The following is a 22,005-nucleotide window of genomic DNA, read 5'->3' as shown; positions in this document are numbered from 1 at the left end:
TAAAAAAGATTATTTCTGGCATGAATGAACACAGGCTAATATTGCTTTGTTGTTAAAAAAATAAAAAAAAAATAAATCACAAATTTGCATTCAAGGTCAGTACATTGCTTACCTCTTCAACATCATGGCACCACCATATATCTCTTAAGTCTTAAGTCTGCAAATAGCATTGAAGGTGAGCAGTTTATCAGCGCTTTATAGGCAATTGGTGATTTATTATACCAAACCTGCTCATAGTCTCCTCATTTGGCTGACAAACTGCTACATTGTTAATAGAAATGACGCCTTAGTCAATATATATGGCTGGTGTACAGAATCTATTTTGTGAGCCTCATCTTCCACTACAGCCTGTCAGTAATCATATTGAAACACAGAGAAAAACATGGCACTAAACCCTGTGGTTTCTACTTAAAGAAAATTCTACCAAAACAATGAGATATGCATGGCAACTGCCTTTGTTGGCTACACTGCTAGCATATTTAACAAGCAGACCATAGTTACCAACTGTCCCTCTTTTGAAACCAAATCCCTCTGTCCCTATTTCCTCCTTAGCTGTTTCTCCTTAGCCTGTTACATAGACCATAATAACTACCAAAAGTGTTATTCAGCCCGGTTCATTCAACCTCTGAATTACTGCATGTTATTTTCTAATTTTCTTATATTATTTTATTCAGGAGATAAAACCAGTGGCGGCTGGTGCTCAAAATTTTTGGGGGGGCACAAACTGAAAAAAAAAAAACATCAATTGCAGCCTCACTGTGCCCATCAAACGCAGCTACTGTGCCCATCAAACGCAGCCACTGTGCCCATCAAACGCAGCCACTGTGCCCATCAAACGCAGCCACTGTGCCATCAAACGCAGCCACTGTACCCATAAATTGCCACCACTGTGTCCATTATATGCAGCCACTGTGCCATCAAACGCAGCCACTGTGCCATCAAATGTGACATCAAATGCAGCCACTGTGCCCATCAAACGCAGCCACTGTACCCATAAATTGTCACCACTGTGCCATCAAGCGCAGCCACTGTAACCATCAATTGCCGCCAGTGTGCCCCATCAATTGCCACCAGTTTGCCCCATCAATTGCCACCAATGTGCCCCATCAATTGCCACCAGTTTGCCCCATCAATTGCCACCAGTTTGCCCCATCAAATGCTGCCAGTGTCTCCCCCGCCCGGCACTTACCTGTCTCGGGTCAGCGCATTCTTCCACGCTTCCTCCAAGTCCTCGATGTCTTCTCCCGTCCTCTTCTGCTATGATTAGATGCCCGATAGGCATCCAATCACAGCGCCTGTCGCTTCAGCCAATCAGGTGAAGATTGACGGGTGCAGGAGAGAGGGGGCGGCGCTCCTGCATCCTCTATGGACGCACCGCCACTGGATAAAACTATAATCCTACCACTTTAAAAAAATCTAGTTCAGCCACATCTAGAGTATTCCATCCAATTCTGGTCACCAATCCTCATAAAGCATGTGCTGAAGCTGGAGAAGACATGCTTGAGAGGAGATATGATAGTGATATACAAACACCTCAATGGTGATTCTAGCATAGAGAATAAACTTTTCAGTCTCAGGGAGTTTAAGAAGACATGGGGCTACTCAATGGAATTGGAAAAGAAGCAGTTTAACCTTAAACTGCGTAGGGTTTTTTTTCACTGTTCGAGCGTTAAGGTTGTGGAACTCACTTCCACAATCGGTGGTGTCAGAGAGAAGTATTGATCGTTTCAAAAAACTCCTAGATGGGCATCTTAGCAAGCACAATGATAAGGGATATGATTTTTATTTTTTTTTTTATTTTGACATGAACATACACACAGACACACAGGTTGAACTGGATGGATTGGTGTCTTTTTTTTCAACCTTACCAACTATGTAAAGGTAGTATAGTGGAGGAAAATAGTAAGTAAAAGCAGCGGTGAAAAAAGCACTCGTGGGTATAACAAATAACGTTTAGCATATGACTTCTTCCTTGCAGAGTTGTGTCCTAGATTCGTTATGTTACTAATTTCATTCCGTTATGGAATTAGTTTAGTTTGGTTTCAGAATTCATTTAGTTTTGTTTTCGTTAAATGTAGTTTAGTTTTTGTTAAAATTTGTTTTATTTATCCATTTTCTAATGAATGGCTACTTTCCAGAACGATTAGAATTTGGATCAGTCGAAAAATGATCGACTGATTCAAATTCTGTGCGAAGCCGGCCACCCACGTCCTTAACCATGAGTCATCAGCTGTCAGCTGGCTTCCCCACTTACAAATGAATATAAAAATAAAGAATGCTGGCAATTGCCCGGCAATACAAAAATGTTATGAAAAATGGCATAGGACCCCCCCCCCCCAAATTAAAACAAATCGCAATTTTTTAAAACATTTTTCAATTGCCGGGCAATTGCCGGCATTCGTTATATTAATTTGTCAGTGGTGAAGCCTGCTGATGGATGATGACTCATGGTTGTTAAGAATGCGGGTGGCCTGCTGCTTAACCACTTAAGGACCGGAAAGATTTACCCCCTTAATGACCAAGCTATTTTTTATAAGCAAAAAAAAGACCAACAATTTTGAAATAAAACAAGATTTTTTACTTTTTGCTATAATAAATAAATATCCAAAAAAATAAGTTTCTTCATCAGTTTAGACCAATATGTATTCTACATATTTTTGGTAAAAAAAAAAAATCATATAAGCGTATATTGATTGGTTTGCGCAAAATTCTACAAAATAGGAAATATTTTTATGGCATTTTTATAAAAAAAATGTCTTTACTAGTAATGGCGGTGATCAGCAATTTTTAGCAGAACTGCATCATTGGGACCAGTGACATTTATACAGCGATCAGTGCTATAAAAATACACTGATTACTGTATAAATGACACTGGCAGGGAAGGGGTTAACACTAGGGTGTGATCAGGGGGTTAAGTCTTCCCTAGGGAGGTGTTTCTAACTGTGGGGGGAGTGAACTGACTGGGAGTACAGAGAGATTGCTGTTCCTGATCCCTAGGAACAGACGATCACTCTGTACTCCCCTGACAGAACAGGGATCCGTCAGGGCTGGGCTCAGCCCTATCTTCTCTGAGCTGGCCGCTCAGCTGTCGGCTAATTGCCAGCTCTCTACACAGTGACTCACCTGTTGATGATATCCTGCTCCTCAGTCCTGCTTACTTAAGCCATCCAGCCCAAATGATCTCTGCCTTTGCCTTGGTCAACATCACAGAGACTTTCTCTATCATTATGTCAGAGGAATAGCAGAATTAGAGCCTGTCAGTATCGGCCCATCCCTGTGCGCCTGCGTGGTGGAGTTGCACACCAGCGCATACTGGTGCACGATCCAATGGGTTGGCGGGTACGAGCGCGCGATCCGAACAGATTAGTGCATGCGGGTGCAAGATGCGGTGCATCAGTGTGAGCACGTGCGCGCACAGCGTGATGTCCCCCCAGCGGGCCTATATAAAGGCAGCTCTGCTAGTTGCTTGCTAGTTGCTGGTTTGCCCTACTGACTGACACCATCCACTGCCCTACTGACTAACACTGTCCACTGCCCTACTGACCGACACCATCCACTGCCTTACTGACTGACACTGTCCACTGCCCTACTGACTGACACCGTCCACTGCTCTACTGACTGACACTGTCCACTACCCTACTGACTGACACTGCCCACTGTCCTACTAACACTGTCCACTGCCCTACTGACTGACACTGCTACTGTCCTGCTGACACCATCCACTGTTCTACTGACCCTGTCCACTGAACTGCTAACACCATCCACTGTCCACTGCCCTACTGACACCATCCACTGCTCTACTGACCCTGTCCACTGCCTTATTGACTGACACTGTCCACTGCCCAACTGGCTGACACTGCTACTACCCTGCTGACACCATCCACTGCTCTACTGACCCTGTCCACTGCCCTGCTGACACTATCCACTGCTCTACTGACCCTGTCCTCTGCCCTGCTGACACCATCCACTGTCCACTGCCCTACTGACTGATATTGTCCACTGCCCTGCTAACACTGTCCACTGCTTTACTGACACTGTCCTTACTGCCTGCACTGTCCACTGCCTTCCTGACTGACACTGCCCACTGTCCTAGTGACACTGCCCACTGCCCTAATGACACTGACACTGTCCACTTCCCTACTGACTGACACTGTCCACTGCCCTACTGACTGACAATGTCCACTGTCCTACTGACTGACACTGCCCACTGCCCTACTGACTGACACTGTCCACTGCCCTACTGACTGACACTGCCCACTGTCCTACTGACTGACACTGCCCACTGTCCTACTGACTGACACTGCCCACGGCACTACTGACACTGTCCACTGCCCTACTGACTGACACTGCTACTGCCCTGCTGACACTATCCACTGCCCTACTGACCCTGTCCACTGTCCTACTGACTGACACTGTCCACTGCCTTACTGACTGACACTGTCCACTGTCCTACTGACTGACATTTTCAACTGCCTTAATGACTGACACTGTCCACTGCCTTATTGACTGACACTGTCCACTGCCTTAATGACTGACACTGTCCACTGCCTTAACCACTTACTGACCGGCTCCTGTACTTTAAAGATGGATATGTCCGTAATGGCAGCAGCTGCTGCCACAACCGAGGTATCCAGCTTTTCAGGAGCCGGTCGTGTTTACGATAATGGTGATCTCTGCAGCAGATTCATGAGACCACCATTATCGGCAGTGGGAGAGGTGCCACCCGATTCCCGCCGCTCTCCAACACCCTCCGCCGCTTACCGGAGCCGTCGGTAGCGGCGGAGGCGATCGGGACCTGTCATGTCTGTTGTATGGAGATGAGTGAGGGGAAGATGGCCCCCACCCATCTCCATACCATAGGAGGGCAGAAGCGACGTCATAACGTCAGCTCCGCCCATACGTCTTAAAGGGCCATTTTTTTGTTGTCATTTTTTCAAATGACAACATTTTTCTTTTTTTTTTGCACTTAAGTCCAAATATGAGATCTGAGGACCTGTTATGTTATTTATATTACAAGGGATGTTTACATTCCTTGTAATAGGAATAAAAGTGATCCAATTTAAAAAAAAAAAAAAACAGTAAAAAAAAATAAAAATAAAGTAAAATAAATAAGAAAAAAAACATTTTTTTTTTTAAAGCGCCCCGTCCCGACAAGCTCGCGCGCAGAAGCGAACACATACGTGAGTAGCACCCGGATATGAAAACGGTAGTCAAACCACACATGTGAGGTATCACATGCAATCGTTAGAGCGAGAGCAATAAGTCTAGCCCTAGACCTCCTCTGTAACTCAAAACATGCAACCTGTAGAATTTTTTAAATGTCGCCTATGGAGATTTTTAAGGGTAAAAGTTTGACGCCATTCCATGAGCGGGCGCAATTTTGAAGCGTGACATGTTGGGTATCTTGGGTATTTACTTGGCGTAACATTATCTTTCACAATATAAAAAAAAATTGGGCTAACTTTACTGTTGTCTTATTTTTTTATTCAAAAAAGTGATTTTTTTCCCAAAAAATGCGCTTGTAAGACCGCTGCGCAAATACGGTGCAAAAAAAAGTATTGCAATGACCGCCATTTTATTCTCTAGGGTGTTAGAAAACAAAAACAATATATAATGGTTGGGGGTTCTAAGTAATTTTCTAACAAAAAAAAACTGTTTTACATTTGTAGACACCCAAATCTCAAAACAAGGCTAGTCCTTAAGTGGTTATTGACTGACACTGTCCACTGCCCTACTGACTGACACTGTCCACTTCCCTACTGACTGACACTGTCCACTGCCCTACTGACTGACACTGTCCACTGCCCTACTGAGTGACACTGTCCACTACCCTACTGAGTGACACTGTCCACTGCCCTGGCGATACCATCCACTGCTCTACAGACCCTGTCCATTGCCCTGCTGACACCATCCATTGCTCTACTGACACTGTCCACACACCATTCACTGCCCTACTGACTGACACTGACCACTGCTCTGTTGACACTGACCACTGCTCTACTGACACTGTCCGCTGCCCTACTGACTGACCTTGTCCACTTCTCTACTGACACTGTCCACTTCTCTACTGACAGTGTCCACTTCTCTACTGACGCTGTCCACTTCTCTACTGATGCTGTCCACTGCCCTGCTGACACTATCCACTGCCCTACTGACACCATCTACTGCTCTACTGACTGACACCGTCCACTGCCCTACTGACTGACACTGCCCACTGTCCTACTTACTGACACTGTCCACTGCCCTACTGATTGACAATGTCCACTGCCCTACTAAGTAACACTGCCCACTACCCTACTGAGTGACACTGTCCACTGTTACTGACACTGTCCGCTGCCCTACTGACTGACCTTGGCCACTTCTCTACTGACACTGTCCACTGCTCTACTGACACCATCCACTGCCCTACTGACGACACCATCCACTGCTCTACTGACTGACACCATCTACCGCCTTGCTGAATGACACCATCCACTGCCCTACTGATTGACACTGTCCACTGCCCTACTGACTGACACTGTCTTCTGTTACTGACACTGTTCGCTGCCCTACTGACTGACCTTGTCCACTTCTCTACTGATACTGTCCACTTCTCTACTGACACTGTCCGCTTCTCTACTGACACTGTCCGCTTCTCTACTGACACTCTCCACTGCCCTACTGACACTGTCCACTGCCCTACTGACACTATCCACTGCCCTACTGACACCATCCACTGCCCTACTGACTGACACCGTCCACTGCCCTACTGACTGACACTGCCCGCTGTCCTACTGACTGACACTGTCTGCTGCCCTACTGACTGACACTGTCCACTGCCCTACTGACTGACACTGTCCACTGCCCTACTGACAGTCAGTAGGGCAGTGGACAGTGTCAGTCAGTAGGGCAGTGGACAGTGTCAGTCATTAAGGCAGTGGACAGTGTCAGTCATTAAGGCAGTGGACAGTGTCAGTCATTAAGGTAGTGGACAGTGTCAGTCAGTAAGGCAGTGGACAGAGTCAGTCAGTAAGGCAGTGGACAGTGTCAGTCATTAAGGCAGTGGACAGTGTCAGTCAGTAGGGCAGTGGACAGTGTCAGTAGGGCAGTGGATGGTGTCAGCAGGGCAGTAGCAGTGTCAGTCAGTAGAGCAGTGGACAGTGTCAGTAGGGCAGTGTCAGTCAGTAGGGCAGTGGGCAGTGTCAGTCAGTAGGACAGTGGGCAGTGTCAGTCAGTAGGACAGTGGGCAGTGGCAGTCAGGAAGGCAGTGGACGGTGTCATTCAGTAAGGACAGTGTCAGTAAGGCAGTGGACAGTGTCAGTAGGGCAGTGGACAATATCAGTCAGTAGGGCAGTGGATGGTGTCAGCAGGACAGTAGCAGTGTCAGCCAGTAGGACAGTGGACAGGGTCAGTAGAGCAGTGGACAGTGTTAGTAGGGCAGTGGACAGTGTCAGTAGGGCAGTGGACAGTGGATGGTGTCAGCAGGTCAGTGGACAGGGTCAGTAGAACAGTGGATGGTGTCAGCAGGGCAGTAGCAGTGTCAGTCAGTAGGGCAGTGGACAGTGTTAGTAGGACAGTGGGCAGTGTCAGTCAGTAGGGCAGTGGACAGTGTCAGTCGTAGGGCAGTGGACAGTGTCAGTCAGTAAGGCAATGGACAGTGTCAGTCAGTAAGGCAGTGGACGGGGTCAGTCAGTAGGGCAGTAGACAGTGTCAGTCAGTAAGGCAGTGGATGATGTCAGTCAGTAGGGCAGTGGACAGTGTTAGTCAGTGGGGCAGTGGACGGTGTCAGTCAGTAGGGCAGTGGACGGTGTCAGTCAGTAGTGCAGTGGATGGTGTCAGTAGAGAAGTGGACAAGGTCAGTCAGTAGGGCAGTGGACAGGTCAGTCAGTAGTGCAGTGGATGGTGTCAGTAGAGAAGTGGACAAGGTCAGTCAGTGGGGCGGTGGACAGTGTCAGTAGAGAAGTGGACAAGGTCGGTCAGTAGGCAGCGTACAGCGTCAGTCAGTAGGACAGCAGACAGTGTCAGTCAGTAGGGCAGCGGACAGTGTCAGTCAGTAGGGCAGGGGACAGTGTCAGTAGAGAAGTGGACAAGGTCAGTCAATAGGGCAGTGGACAGTGTCAGTAGGGTAGTGGACAGTGGATGGTGTCAGCAGGTCAGTGGACAGGGTCAGTAGAACAGTGGATGGTGTCAGCAGGGCAGTAACAGTGTCAGTCAGTAGGGCAGTGGACAGTGTTAGTAGGACAATGGGCAGTGTCAGTCAGTAGGGCAGTGGACAGTGTCAGTCAGTAAGGCAATGGACAGTGTCAGTCAGTAAGGCAGTGGACGGTGTCAGTCAGTAGGACAGTAGACAGTGTCAGTCAGTAAGGCAGTGGATGATGTCAGTCAGTAGGGCAGTGGACAGTGTTAGTCAGTAGGGCAGTGGACGATGTCAGTCAGTAGGGCAGTGGACAGTGTCAGTCAGTAGTGCAGTGGATGGTGTCAGTAGCGGACAAGGTAAGTCAGTAGGGCAGTGGACAGTGTCAGTAGAGAAGTGGACAAGGTCAGTCAGTAGGGCAGTGGACAATGTCAGTAGGGCAGTGGACAATGGATGGTGTCAGCAGGTCAGTGGACAGGGTCAGTAGCGGAGAGCATCAGTCAGTAGGACAGCGGACAGTGTCAGTCAGTAGGGCAGGGGACAAGTCAGTCAGTAGGGCAGTGGACATTGTCAGTAGAGAAGTGGACAAGGTCAGTCAGTAGGGCAGTGGACAGTGTCAGTAGGGCAGTGGACAATGGATGGTCTCAGCAGGTCAGTGGACAGGGTCAGTAGAACAGTGGATGGTGTCAGCAGGGCAGTAGCAGTGTCAGTCTGTAGGGCAGTGGACAGTGTTAGTAGGGCAGTGGACAGTGTTGGTCAGTAAGGCAATGGACAGTGTCAGTCAGTAAGGCAGTGGATGGTGTCAGTCAGTAGGGCAGTAGACAGTGTCAGTCAGTAAGGCAGTGGATGATGTCAGTCAGTAGGGCAGTGGACAGTGTTAGTCAGTAGGGCAGTGGACGGTGTCAGTCAGTAGGACAGTGGACGGTGTTAGTCAGTAGTGCAGTGGATGGTGTCAGTAGAGAAGTGGACAAGGTCAGTCAGTAGGGCAGTGGACAGGTCAGTCAGTAGTGCAGTGGATGGTGTCAGTAGAGACGTGGACAAGGTCAGTCAGTAGGGCAGTGGACAGTGTCAGTAGAGAAGTGGACAAGGTCAGTCAGTAGGGCAGCGGACAGTGTCAGTCAGTAGGGCAGGGGACAAGTCAGTCAGTAGGGCAGTGGACAGTGTCAGTAGAGAAGTGGACAAGGTCAGTCAGTAGGGCAGTGGACAGTGTCACTCAGTAGGGCAGGGGACAGTGTCACTCAGTAGGGCAGTGGGCAGTGTCAGTCAGTAGGGCAGTGGACAGTGTGACACTGTCCACTGCCCTACTGAGTGACACCATCCACTGCCCTACTGACACCATCCATTGCTCTACTGACACCATCCACTGCTCTACTGACACTAACCATTGCTCTGCTGACACTGTCCACACACCATACACTGTTCTACTGACTGACACCGACCACTGCTCTTTCAACTGCAAGCTTGAGATATGCCTTTAAGCTGTATGTGATATTACAAAACAATACAATTTTCACGGACAGCATCAGCAACACTGTGTTCTGATATTACATATTTTGGGGGTTTGGCCCAGGCCCCTGATGATGAAACCGGTAGGGTGGAGTCTTGCAATCTCAGATGAACACTGAGGCTGTGAGTAAGAGTGGCCTGTGGTCTGTTGGAGGTTTGTGCTTTTGAACTACATCTGATTTTATCCAGTGGCTTGATGCTCTGTACTTATTTGCAGTGCTTATAGCAGTGATTCTCAACCTTTTCAATCAAGGTACCCGTTAGAATTGTGCACAGTTTCAGGGCATACCAGTCTGAGGGCTAATTTACACCAGGAGGTGCATCCGAGTGTGTGCACTTTTTGCTTGTTCCTAAACATCACATTTTTAAACAAGCTGGTCTATGCATGTGAAACATGCAAAAAATGGTGCAATAACAATTTTTAAATGGTGCTGCACCAAAATGCATTGTACTGGGGTACCATAGGTTTTAGCAGCCACAAATGCATGTGCATTTTCTAGATGTGGAGGTGAAATAAATACTTAATGGCACCTGCAAAAGGCAGCACACAAATTTTGTTCTCCCCCCCAGTTGACAAATGCTGGCTTATATTTAGAGAATGTAAGTACACTATTTGTGGTTATTTCATTTTATTAATAAATACAGCAGGGAGCACTATAGTCTATATTTCCAATCCCTGCAAGCTGGGAGTTCATTGTGGAGAGGAATCCATCCCCGCTGGAGGTGTTTGGTGTGGAGCCTGAGAATGTGGTTCATATTTTAAAGGCACATGTTATCTGACCTTTGTGATGAGGGTCAGATATTGAAGGTGGGAGTACACCCAAGAGGGATGGAGAAGTGTCCGCATAGAGAGCACCTCCTAAATCTAGTGTCTGCACAGGGGATTATGGATTGTGTTTTTGCACTTTGGACTATTTTGGCACTGATGTTTTGTGCACTTGGATATTGTATATTGATGTCATTTTCAATTTGAATGATTTATATATTGAACACTTTATTAAAAGTGGAATTTTTTTCTATATGTTTTGTCTATATATGTAATACCACTTTATTTCAAAATTTTTTATTTAATTTGATTAAGTGGCTAACAAAGCCTTTCTTAGGCCGTGCTGCAGAAGCTGCTTCCTTACTCCACCTCTTCTATCCCTCCCCCCTCCCCCACGCACTCCTCCTCTCCTTCCTCCTTCCCACTGTATCAAGTAACAACCCTCTCATGCCAAGGTTTTGCTGGAACAGAAGAAAAATAAATTTCCCCAAAACCCCACCTGCCCAGTGCCACCTGTATGCAAGCTTGCTGCTTCAACTACTTCCATATAAGCTGGTGACAGCTGCGCTCCTCTAGTTGATGGCCTGAGCAGTACTACCTTTTCCATCACATTATCCCACCTGCCTTCATTATTTTTCCCAAAAGCCATCTTTGCTGTGATCAAGCAAACTGGTGCAGGGACAACAGTGCTACAACTAAATGCATACAAGCGATCACATCCATGAACTACTTGGTGTCAATGATATACCATTGTCTGGACAGAACCTAATATATGCTCAGGGTACCAGCCTGCTTTGCTGCACCTGTTATGCCAGAAGGGGCCTTTAGCACAGCGGGATGGTTTTGTGACTGAGAAGCTGAATTTTAATAAAGCAAATCAGACCTGGATCACAGAACTACTAAAACTCCCACTACATATGTTACTGATATAATCAATATATTTTTTTTATATACATGTAGGAAAAGACCAAACACTTCCTGGGTTTTATGGGGACATGGCACGGGTTTGTAGTGCGCCTTGGGTGAGGGTGTGCAATCTCTTGAGTGTTTTTACTTTTTTTTTTCTTTAAAAGATGAGGTGATGCGCTGTGAAAATAAAGGCAGCTCTTGAATGGTTCAGCAACAGCTGTCTGATGCATTCGAATCACCCCAAGCTACAAATTATATATATTTTTTTTAATTAATAAAAAAAGTAGCTAAGCTGTTGACATCTAAAGTGGTTGTAAAGGTGAAAGCTCCCTCCAGCCCCCCTAAATACTTACCTGAGCCCCATCTTGACCCAGTGCTGTGCCTGAGAGCAACAGCGCTGCTTTCTCTCTCCCTTATCACTGGACTCTGTGAGAGCAGAGGGAGCCATTGGCTCCTGCTGCTGTTAATCAAATCTGGTGGTGAGGTAGCAGGAGGCAAGGCCAAGCCATTCTGTGTGTCAATAGACTCAAGCCCGCACGAGTACCCCCTCTAGTAAACAGCTTGCTGGGGGGTGTACTAGAAGGGGGAGGAGCTTGAATCGCTGGCAGAGGACCAGAGAAAAAGATGATTGGGACTGCTCTGTGCAAAACCGTTGCACAGAGCAAGTAAGTATGGCATGTTTGTTATTTAAAAAAAAAACAACTTTACCATTACTTGAAAGAACTATTTATCAGTTGCTGTGGAAAGATATTGGTCCTTAAAAAGATTTTTTGGGAATACAGATCTGTACCCCAGTACTACAATTCAAAGAACTCAAGCATACTGTAGTTCATTAAAAGTAGTAATTAAAATAATAATATCACTCTAATATCAGTAATATCAGATCCATCTCTTTTATATATTTTATATGCTAGCTTCCCTGAAAACAATGGCTTATGATACTGATATAATGTTCCTTGTTTTGGCACTTTTCGTTATAGGTTGACAAAGTTCTGCCTCTGTCTCCCACAATCTCTTGCCTGTAAATCCCCTTGTGGCATGGTTTTCCAAAGGATCTGTGCTGATGCACATTTCACTGTTGGACATTAAAAAGAAAAAACTGTGAAAAAAAATTAGCAGATAACAACAATTTTGAGAAATTTGTTCCTGTCCCCTAATGACATCAATTGTGATGAAATGCATCGGACGGAACAAACATTCTAAAGTCATGACACACGCATACTGGGCGTCCCAGAAACGTTATATTTGTGAGTATCATTTTATAAATAAAACAAAGGAATTATTTTACTGTAATATACTATGTGGGGCCTTTTCTTTTAATATGGTCATGGTATGACAACTTTGCAGAATTCATCTAAGAATTGGAGAAGTGTGGCCAGAGGGGCCTACTATCATGTTGAAAAATGGATTGGAGCCAAAATACAGTTTGGAAATCCTAAGGTCTCCTCATCAATAATGAGAGTTTCCATCCCTCCATTTTCCTGCTGTTTAACAATAAACAAAGCAGAGACAATTTATTAACACCTATATATGTGCACAGTCTCTTTCTTAATTGTTAATAGTGTTATTGATTATTGAAAACCACTATTGGTAGCAAATGTGAAGACAAAGAGCTCTATAAATGCTGGTGTCAATTCCATTAATGCTGTAATCAATCATTACAGCATATATTATTAAAGCCAAAAAAAGCAGGTGAATGTAGTGAATTTTTCAATCTTGCCTTTGCTATATGGTATATGTCAACCATTACTGTGTAGTATTTTTTTTAAATATTTGCTTATCTTTTGTAACTAAAACATATACATTAACATATATGTTATAAGTATAATGACTGTGCCAGGGAAGTGCTCATCTACAATGCCATAGATTGAAAAAAAATGTATTGTTTTATATATATGTTCTTAAAACTACAGTTTCTGGATTGAGTCTCTGCTGTATGTTTCCCTCCAAGCCACCTAGAGGATCCATTATACCAAACCCTGCTCCAACAATTTCTTTAGAAATTGAATTGTAATTTGCAGAAACTATGGAGAGGCGAAGACCTAGTGGTAAAGAGGATGTGCTTAATGGAGCAGAAGTTTAATAACCATGGGTTAGATATTACACCAGCTACATCAAACATATTTCATACACTTATTATGTTCATTTCTACAAAGGTATTATAAGTCTAGCAGATCTGATCTCCTTTACTTAGTACATAAAACATTTAGGCTGGGTTCATTCATCTGTGGTGCAGTAACATACATGTACTAACATGCATCTGTTACTGTGCATTGCTCTAAAACAGCCCATTAATTTCTAATAACTGTACCAAGTGAAAAACCCCACATAAATTAAAGTGTTTGTTAACCCCCCCCAAAAAAAAAAAAATATAGATCCTGGTTCCTTAAAGCAGATTACACAGCACAGCGCTTGTGCTGTGTAATCTGCCCCCCTTTAAACTGTAAAAAAACCCTCCTGAACTTGCCACTTCCTGTATGCCCTCTCTAAACAGAGCACAAAAATCAGGGCTGCTCCCTCCTGATCACCGTGGTTAAAGTACGTCCCTCTGTGATAGGCTGCCCTGCTTTCTGCTCTCCCCTCTCACCCCCTCCTTCCTGCCTGTCACCCCCCCCCCGTGTCTGTCCCCGGCCCCGCCCCCCCGCCGCTATTCTTGTAAAATCAAATCCAAAAATTTTAACTGCCAGCTCCTCTATTAGAGGCTGGAATAGCACACTATGGGGGTTATTTACTAAAGGCAAATCCACTTTGCACTGTAAGTGCACTTGAAAATACACTTAAAGTGCAGTTGGAAGTAAAGTCGCTGTAGATTCAAGGGGGACGTGCAAGGAAAATAAAAAACAGCATTTTAGCTTGCACATGATTGCATGATAAAATCAGCAGAGCTTCCCATCATTTCAGATCTACCCCTTAGATTTAGAGCGACTGCACTTCCAAGTGCACTTTTAGTGCACTTTCAAGTGCACTTGCAGTGCAAAGTGGATTTGCCTTTCGTAAATGACCCCCTATGTCAGTAGTTTTAAAAAACGAGTGGTGTAAATACCTAATTTGAGCTGTCTTCAGGCTGGTCACGTGACTTGCAGCCACTTTCCAGCTCTGATACACAGCTTCTGCAGTGGAGACGAGCGGCCACGTGATCTCCCCGGCTGACCTCAGAGGGAAATCACGGCCCCCTCGCAGAAGCAATCCATCTGAGCTGTAAAGCGGCTGCGAGTGATGTGACCGGCCTGAAGACAGCTCCAATTAGGTATTTACACTGCTCGTCTTTTAATTTCCTAATAGAGGGGCTGGCATAGTTTTATATAGGTGAGTTAACAAACCCTTTAAACCTCCAAAATAGTACCCCCTGAAACAAAAACAAAAACAAAAAAAAAGAAAACCTTAGATGCTAACTCAAATCAACAACAAAATATATTTAAAGAAAAAAAAGCATCAGTAATTCCCCCCCCCCAAAAAAAAAAATTGCAAAGGGATTGACTGTCCAAAGAGCTAGCAATCATTATTAGGGCTCATGCACACTGCATCTCTAAGAAGCTCAAAGAAGCTTCTCCTTCAGGCTTTTGAGCTTTTTTGAGCTCTCATGTGTTCTGCCTGGAAACTCCCCTCCAATGTCAATGTGTCCATGCACACTATAGCTTTTACAAGAGTTTACAGGCATATGCTCTTACAGGCAGACCCCCCCCCCCCCAGACTCGCATTTATGAGGGAAGCTTTTGAGCAGAAAAGATGCCTAAGGGCCCAAAAACAGGCAAAAAAAATTAAATGAGGGAGAGGATTTGTGAAAAAAGCTCAAAGGAGCTCAAAGAAGCTCAATAAAAACATGCAAAAGAGCCAAAAAGCACAACCTTCTTCAAGCTGAAATAAAAGCTCAAATGCCTGTAAAAACAGCTTTTTAAGTACATTTTCCTAACTATTTCTAATCTCCCCCTATGCAGAGGGTCAACTGTCCCTACAGCAGCTTCCAATACACTGGAACTATGGCTGCCCTGTACCTTCCCCCCCTCCTTTTATAGTTGGGGGAATGGCTTACAAGAACCTTCTTATGGGCTTTTCTGAGCCTGCTGGGCATAGTTCAAAGGCCATGCAGTGCATTATAGTTTAAAAAAAGTATCCTGGGCACACCTACACATATGTTTGCCAGGGCTGTGAATCTTGAGCATGCAGGATTCCCCTCAAACACATGGTAGCAGTGAACCCAAACCTCATCCCCAATTAACAGTTATTGGGTTGTTAATACTATCACTCACAGCTGTTCCTTGTATCTTTAAAGTAGAACTATAGGCAAAAACCCTTTTATTTTTTCATTTTGGTTTGAGCAAGGGAGTGTTATAACCCCTGTCAGATTTTTTTTTCACCATCTGTGTCCCATTTTGGAGATTTCCCTTCACTTCCTGTCCCATAGCCAAACAGGAAGTGAGAGGAAATCTCTGCAAATTAAGGGAATCCCTTGGGGACCCCCAGGTCACCAGAACTAGTGGAAGATTTTCCCTCTGTTGTTTTTTTGGAGATAATCCAAAATTTGGGATTTTCTTTACTTTAACCTGCGATTATAATGGTAAACCGGACAAATAGAGAGGGTGCATTACCTTAACGGGGGCACAGACAGCATTAAAAATTGACATGTGTTCTAAACCCTCTCTACTCTATCAAAAACTAAAAAAAAAGTTTTGCTTTTAGTTGTACTTTAAAGATACACTTTCACGTATGCACTCAAAATGTACTTCTACTTTTTTGACACAGTATGATGTGGCTCTGTTAAAAGTAAGCAGCATTGAGCCCTGGTTCATATTGGTGTGATTTGACATGCAAATTGACAATGGCGCCGTACTAATCGATGCGACGCCACATTTGCTGCGCCGCATTGATTTCAAAAAAATAGTTTTTGTACTATTTTGCGATTTTGGGGTTCGATTTCCATTGACCTCTGTGCAGATACCCGCACAGATGTCTCTGAAATTGCTGCCGAAATCAGGACTGCCATGCAAGAATGAAATGGTGCGAGTTCACCTGAACTCGCACCATTTCATTCCCGCACTCAGTGTGAACCTAGGCTGATGGCTCACTCAACCTCAGTTGTGCTTTTAAAGACACTGGGTACTAATCCCTACTGAACATAATTAAAGGGCAAATAGAGCAGCTTTTTCACCTAAATGGAGAAAGTAGACAACTTGACCTGGGTTGTAATATAAAACAGTATGAACACAATCTCTGTTAGACATAATAGTGCAATAATTGTAAACAAGAGAATTGGAGAAAACAGGACTTCTCTTACGTGGAGAAGGCGTTGTTCTGTTTCTCACAGCGAATTCCTTTGCAGTTGTTAGGTTCTTCAGAGGCACTAGTCTCATAATAAAAGTACAGTTGGTTTAGTCCGTTGGCAAAGGCCAGAAGCACCAGGCAGTAGATGAAGAGGAATTTGAGAATGTCCAGCAGCATCCGCCCTAGTGATATTTGCAGGGGACCAAGATGAGAATTTGCAGTAAACAGGGAGATGAGACGAAGGGAGCTCAGGATATTGGATATTGCAAAGAGTGCTTCGGCAATAAGTGTGGGGTGCCACATATCCCATTCCTCTCTTGGCCGGGAGCCGTTGTACTAAGGAAATAAATACAAGAACAAGCTGTAAATTATCAAGGCTGAGTCACACAGAAACTGTCCTAGAGCTTGTGCCAAATGGTGAATTTAATCAATGGTAGCATTGGCCTTTTTCCTCAGGAAATGTCATCTTTTACTTGTAATGAAGGACTTGATTTGACTTATCTCAGTGTGCCCACTTTGCAAGGTCAAAACAACAAGTAGATTAAAATCCCAACTCAGCTTAGTAGCAGATATTGGATTTTTAATACAGGAACTGCACTAAGGCAGGTAACATCTTGTCTGACATTGGAATTATCTTTCGTGACAGCTGTTCACATTTAGTTCAAAAACGGTAAACAGTTGAAAGAATACAGTAACTTTTGTTGCAAAATAAAAAAATACTACTTTTAATTCATATTTATTATAAGTAAATATGACAGCACCAATAAATAACAATAACTAACACTTGGACTGTGGATTATAAATAGAGGACTATCTGGATAATTAGAGAAGGGGTGGGACCTACATTTATGGATTTCTTTTCCTTACTCAAGGAGTAGTTGTGTTGTAGTCTAACAAAAAGGACGTGTTTTTATATGAGCTTTGTTATACACAGGTCTGGTAAAAAATGTAAATAGTTTAAAATATAGGAGTATACGTTTGTCAAAGAGGACAGGAACACATGAACAGCAATAACCTAAAAACAGAAGTTCCAATCCTTCCACATTTATGGATTTCTTTCCCTTACTCAATGAGTAGTTGTGTTGTAGTCTAACAAAAAGGACGTGTTTTATATGAGCTTTGTTATGCACAGGTCTGCTAAAAAATGTAAATAGTTTAAAATATAGGAGAATATGTTTGTCAAAGAGGACAGGAACACATGAACAGCAATAACCTAAAAACAGAAGTTCCAATCCTTCCACGTTCCAATAAATTGTGTTTTTATCTGCACCTCTACAGGACCTCTAACACTTCCAAACTTGTTTTAAAAAAAGAAAAATAGCTGTGCAGTCACATAACCATAAAATGAAACTCTTTAAAAATATGACTATGGTATACTAATGGAAATACAAACTAGCTCAGCTTCTTCATACGTCAGCCCAACATATAGGTTTAGAACAGACAATACATTTGAAAAAGAAGCACCATCACATTTTTTACCACTGAATTTTTTTAATGCGTAATTTACTGGCCCTGACTTCAGCGAGTGCTTTTATGCTCACAATATGCTTTATTCTCTGGTCCTAGAATGCCTTGCCAAGACTACTTAAGCATAAATTTGTTTATTAAATATGCTGCTAACAGCCAATAGGAAAATACTTACATAGGAACTTACTCTTGATGTAGAGCACATTCTTTTTACTTGCTCTCAGAGGATGCCTTCTTGAGAAGTTCTTAGGATATGACAATTAACTAGGGAAAAGGTGCGTCTGTGTGCCTAACTTTATATGTCTAAAATGATATCAAAAGGCAAATCCAAGCTGAAGTATCAAGCAGGGGGCACAGGAGCAGTGAACTACTCTCACCCATATGTCTGATTACTGGAGCTGGCTTGTAAAAACGCAATTTCTGGGACCTGTGAGAGCTGCTCCAAAGGATCTTTGTTTCATGCAGTAGTATCTTTAGGGCTGGCATGTGACAAGATTGTTGCAAAGTACCCAAGTACCAGGGCTACTCCCTATTCCTATGTGCACTAAGGGAAAAGTGTAGAGATTTGCATGTTTAATGTTAAGCCCTCATGCACACAGGCTGTTAAAAAAACGTTATGAAAACGCCAGTATCTTTGCAGTGATTTTTTTAAACTTTTTTCAGCTTTTTTCAGCGTTTTTGCAATAGCGTTTTTGAGCGTTTTTGAGCGTTTTTCCGCGTTAGCGTTTTTGAGCGTTTTTTTTTTTTTCAAATTTTTTTTTTTTTTTTCAATGGATCAAAAACGCTAAAAAACGTTGGTGAATGACGTTTTTGAGCGTTTTTGAGCGTTTTTGAGCGTTAGAGCGTTTTTACAGCTGAAAAACGTCTTTCAGAACCCACTGGTCCTGGGTTTTTTTTACAGCTTAAAAACGCCTATGCCACTTGCAGCTCAAAAACGCCTAGGTGGGCATGAAGCCATAGACTAACATAGACAGGCCTTTTTAAGCTGCAAAAAAAGCTCAAAAAAGCAGCTGTAAAAACGTCCGTGTGCATGAGGACTAATAGTGATAGGAACCTCTGGGACTGTAGGTTGGCTGGGTTTAGCACTAGGCAGAAAGATGTGCAATGGGTGCTGGAAGGCTAGTGTAGTGCACCCCCTAAGGAGCCGCAATATAGATGGGGATCCCCCACCCTGTACAGCCATGCACACTTGAGGCAGAGAACAGGCCATGACTTTGCTGTTCTTTTGTTTATTGAGGGATAATAACTTGGATAAGGATGGGAGATTATGGGATGCCCACTTGACTTCAGAACAAACTTCAGTGACAACTCTTTTTATATATAGTCTCTATATACAGCTCCTCTTCTTCTTCCAGCACTCACTTGCTTACAGAACCCAGCTGAAACACTGTGAATTATCCAACAGTCATCCAGTCAGATGAAGCAATAGCCCATTACAGACAGGAACCCGAGGCCCCTTGGTTGTGTAGCAAAGGTTCAGTGTCCAGCTTGTTTCTCTCCCGTGGCTACTAATCCCAGCACCACCTTTTCAGGCACTGACAACCCAAGTGTCTGCAGCTGCCCCTTTCACTATACCTCCAGGCTAACTTTTCCCCACAGTCCTCCAGACTGACACTCACCAGCCCACCCGGCTGACTCTCAGGAGGTCTCCCAGACATGATGACCTGCTTCCGCTGTCCTCTCTCTATGCTCCTGTGCCTCTAGGAAGGGTTTTCTCCATGTGTTTTAGGGAGAATCTTTCAGCAACCGAGCCCAAGGTCCCCCCCAGAGTAGGGCACATCCTCAAAGGCCACCAACAGCCTCCTCAGCATCCCATCTCCTTCTTCCACCCGACTGCCCCTGCTGGTAAGCTCTGCCCCCTGCCGGCCCAAAGCTGGGGATTGGCTTAAGCCCCATGAATATGCATGGCAGCCCCTTCTCACTCCCACTCTCCAGCTCTGGAAGTTACCACAAACTTCCAGACCAAGGGGAAGTGCCAGAGAGAGCTGCCAGATGAGTCATCCAGCCCCTGAGTCACTGAACGCTGACCCAGATTTACAGCCCAAGCTTGGCCATCAGCCAAGCTAAAATTTTCCTACACTGACAACTACACTAAAATTACTTCTAGCACACACTAGGTGCTACACTAGTTTTTCAATGTTACCCTCAGGTAGTACAATTTGTAACAATAAGCTATTGCAAACACCTTGATCTTTGGGTGCAGAGAATTTTTCCAAAGACATTTATAGATCCAATTACAAGTAAGGAAGGAGATGGGGTACAGGCACAGCGGGAGACATCTGTAACCTTGCCTTGTGGGATGGCAGACAATTGGCAAGGGTGCTACATCGTCTGTGTCCAAGTTTGGCTTTTGAGAAATGTTTTGAAAGGTGATGTATGTGTGCAACCATCCTTTTCTACAAATATAATTGAAAGTGTTTTATTATTCCTGTTTAATACATGCAAAATCTTGTGAGCTATGAATTTCCTGTGTTGCACTATCATCAGTAATCATTGTTTCCAGTTGTCTCTGTGGACTACAAAACCTTACCCCTATGGGGAGGTTTTCTGTAGTCTACACACAAATACAGTACACACCAGGGCTTTTTTTCAGGGGGAACATGGTGGAACTACCTCTGGCTCAGAGGGGGGCCTGCTCACCACAATCACTTGTAAACATAGAAGTCCGGTTTCTGTGTTTACAAGTGACAGCTCTGCACTGTAACCCCCCTGAACTCTGCACTCTGTATGTATTTCAATCTTGGTATTTAATGCCCCTTTAAGACCCTCCTATTGTTCGTGAAATTTGAATGACCACACCCACTATTCGATGTGATTTGGAGGGTGTGTGTGGGTGGAGGGGATTTGGGGGGTCGTGGTTGAGTTCCAGCACCTACTGTTTGAGAAAAAAAGCCCTGGTACACACACTTCCTGTTCTAGGGTGGCAATGCTATTTCTCCATATATACAGCATGGTACATAAGCATTGTCCTCGTAGGAGAAAAGGCGTGCTACTGATTGATCATCAAGGGAAAATAAAGGAAGGAAAGCCTGGAAGATGAATGCAGCAACCACATTTAAGAACTGGTAAGTTGCAATATATACATTTTTTGTCCATGAGGTTAGATTTAAAAGGTTGCCTTTCAGCCCATTTTAATCATTGTCCACTTTTCCTTTGGCCCTAGTATATTTCAGTTATAGGGAAAGCATACTCTACTTCTAGCGAGCATATAAGTATTTAGGAGTTTTGTATATAAACTACAGTAGTGTCTTCACGTCATTAGAGTGCATGTTTACCTTCAGCAACATTTTCCAAAAAGCCCCCTATTCAGTTCCATATACACTGCATAGAACATACCAGCGCTCCTCCTTTTTCAAATGCTCCCTTTACACAGGCAACTGTAGGGGAGGGGGCTCGCCACAAAAAATATTGGTCCCTTATTTCCCCTACATCCTGTCGTATGTGGGGCAGGCTGGAGGCTACAATTGTGCGCCCCTTAGTGGCTGATCTTGGCGGTTCAAACTGCGCACTTTGCATGCACGCAGTTTCAATGGCCCAGATGCAGAATTGCAGCATTCTGTGAATAGCAGGGCAAAGGGGGGAAAAGAGAAGTCAGCAGTTTTTGTGGAAAGTTTTCCCCACATTTGCATGTGTAATAGAAGCAACACATATACACTAACACGCATTCGCCATTGACAGCCGGCCATCTTGCTTCCTGGGGAAAACGATTGTTTGGCATTTATATGCTCATGTCATTTCTACTTATGTGAGTGTTACTCTTATTTAATAAACTGCTTTTTTAAATGATATCACATTATGTGAATCCCCTTTTGTTGCATGACACAGATTCATCCATATGGGGGAATTCAACACTGAGGGCTGCATTTACAGAGTTCCTCTTATCTGGAGACAGGAGAGGACAGGACATCCAAGCCATCTGGAGCTTTGCCCGGTTATTGTAAATGAAGCGCAGATTGACCACTCTTAGCTTGGCGGTCACACGATT

At 44.2% G+C, this 22,005-nt stretch overlaps 1 protein-coding gene across 1 annotated transcript in view; it reads right to left on the bottom strand.

Annotated features, from left to right (window-relative positions):
• TRPC5 (transient receptor potential cation channel subfamily C member 5) overlaps nucleotides 1–22,005 on the bottom strand; it is a 618,377-nt gene that overhangs the window by 137,207 nt on the left and 459,165 nt on the right. The window contains exon 6 of the mRNA XM_073599347.1: nucleotides 16,567–16,889. Within this exon, the coding sequence (XP_073455448.1) occupies nucleotides 16,567–16,889 (323 nt within the window). The remainder of the gene's footprint in view (nucleotides 1–16,566; nucleotides 16,890–22,005) is intronic.

This window comes from Aquarana catesbeiana, linkage group LG09, assembly GCF_042186555.1.
Source record: "Aquarana catesbeiana isolate 2022-GZ linkage group LG09, ASM4218655v1, whole genome shotgun sequence".
Lineage (NCBI taxonomy): Eukaryota > Metazoa > Chordata > Amphibia > Anura > Ranidae > Aquarana > Aquarana catesbeiana.
This window is presented reverse-complemented; position numbering and strand designations above follow the sequence as displayed.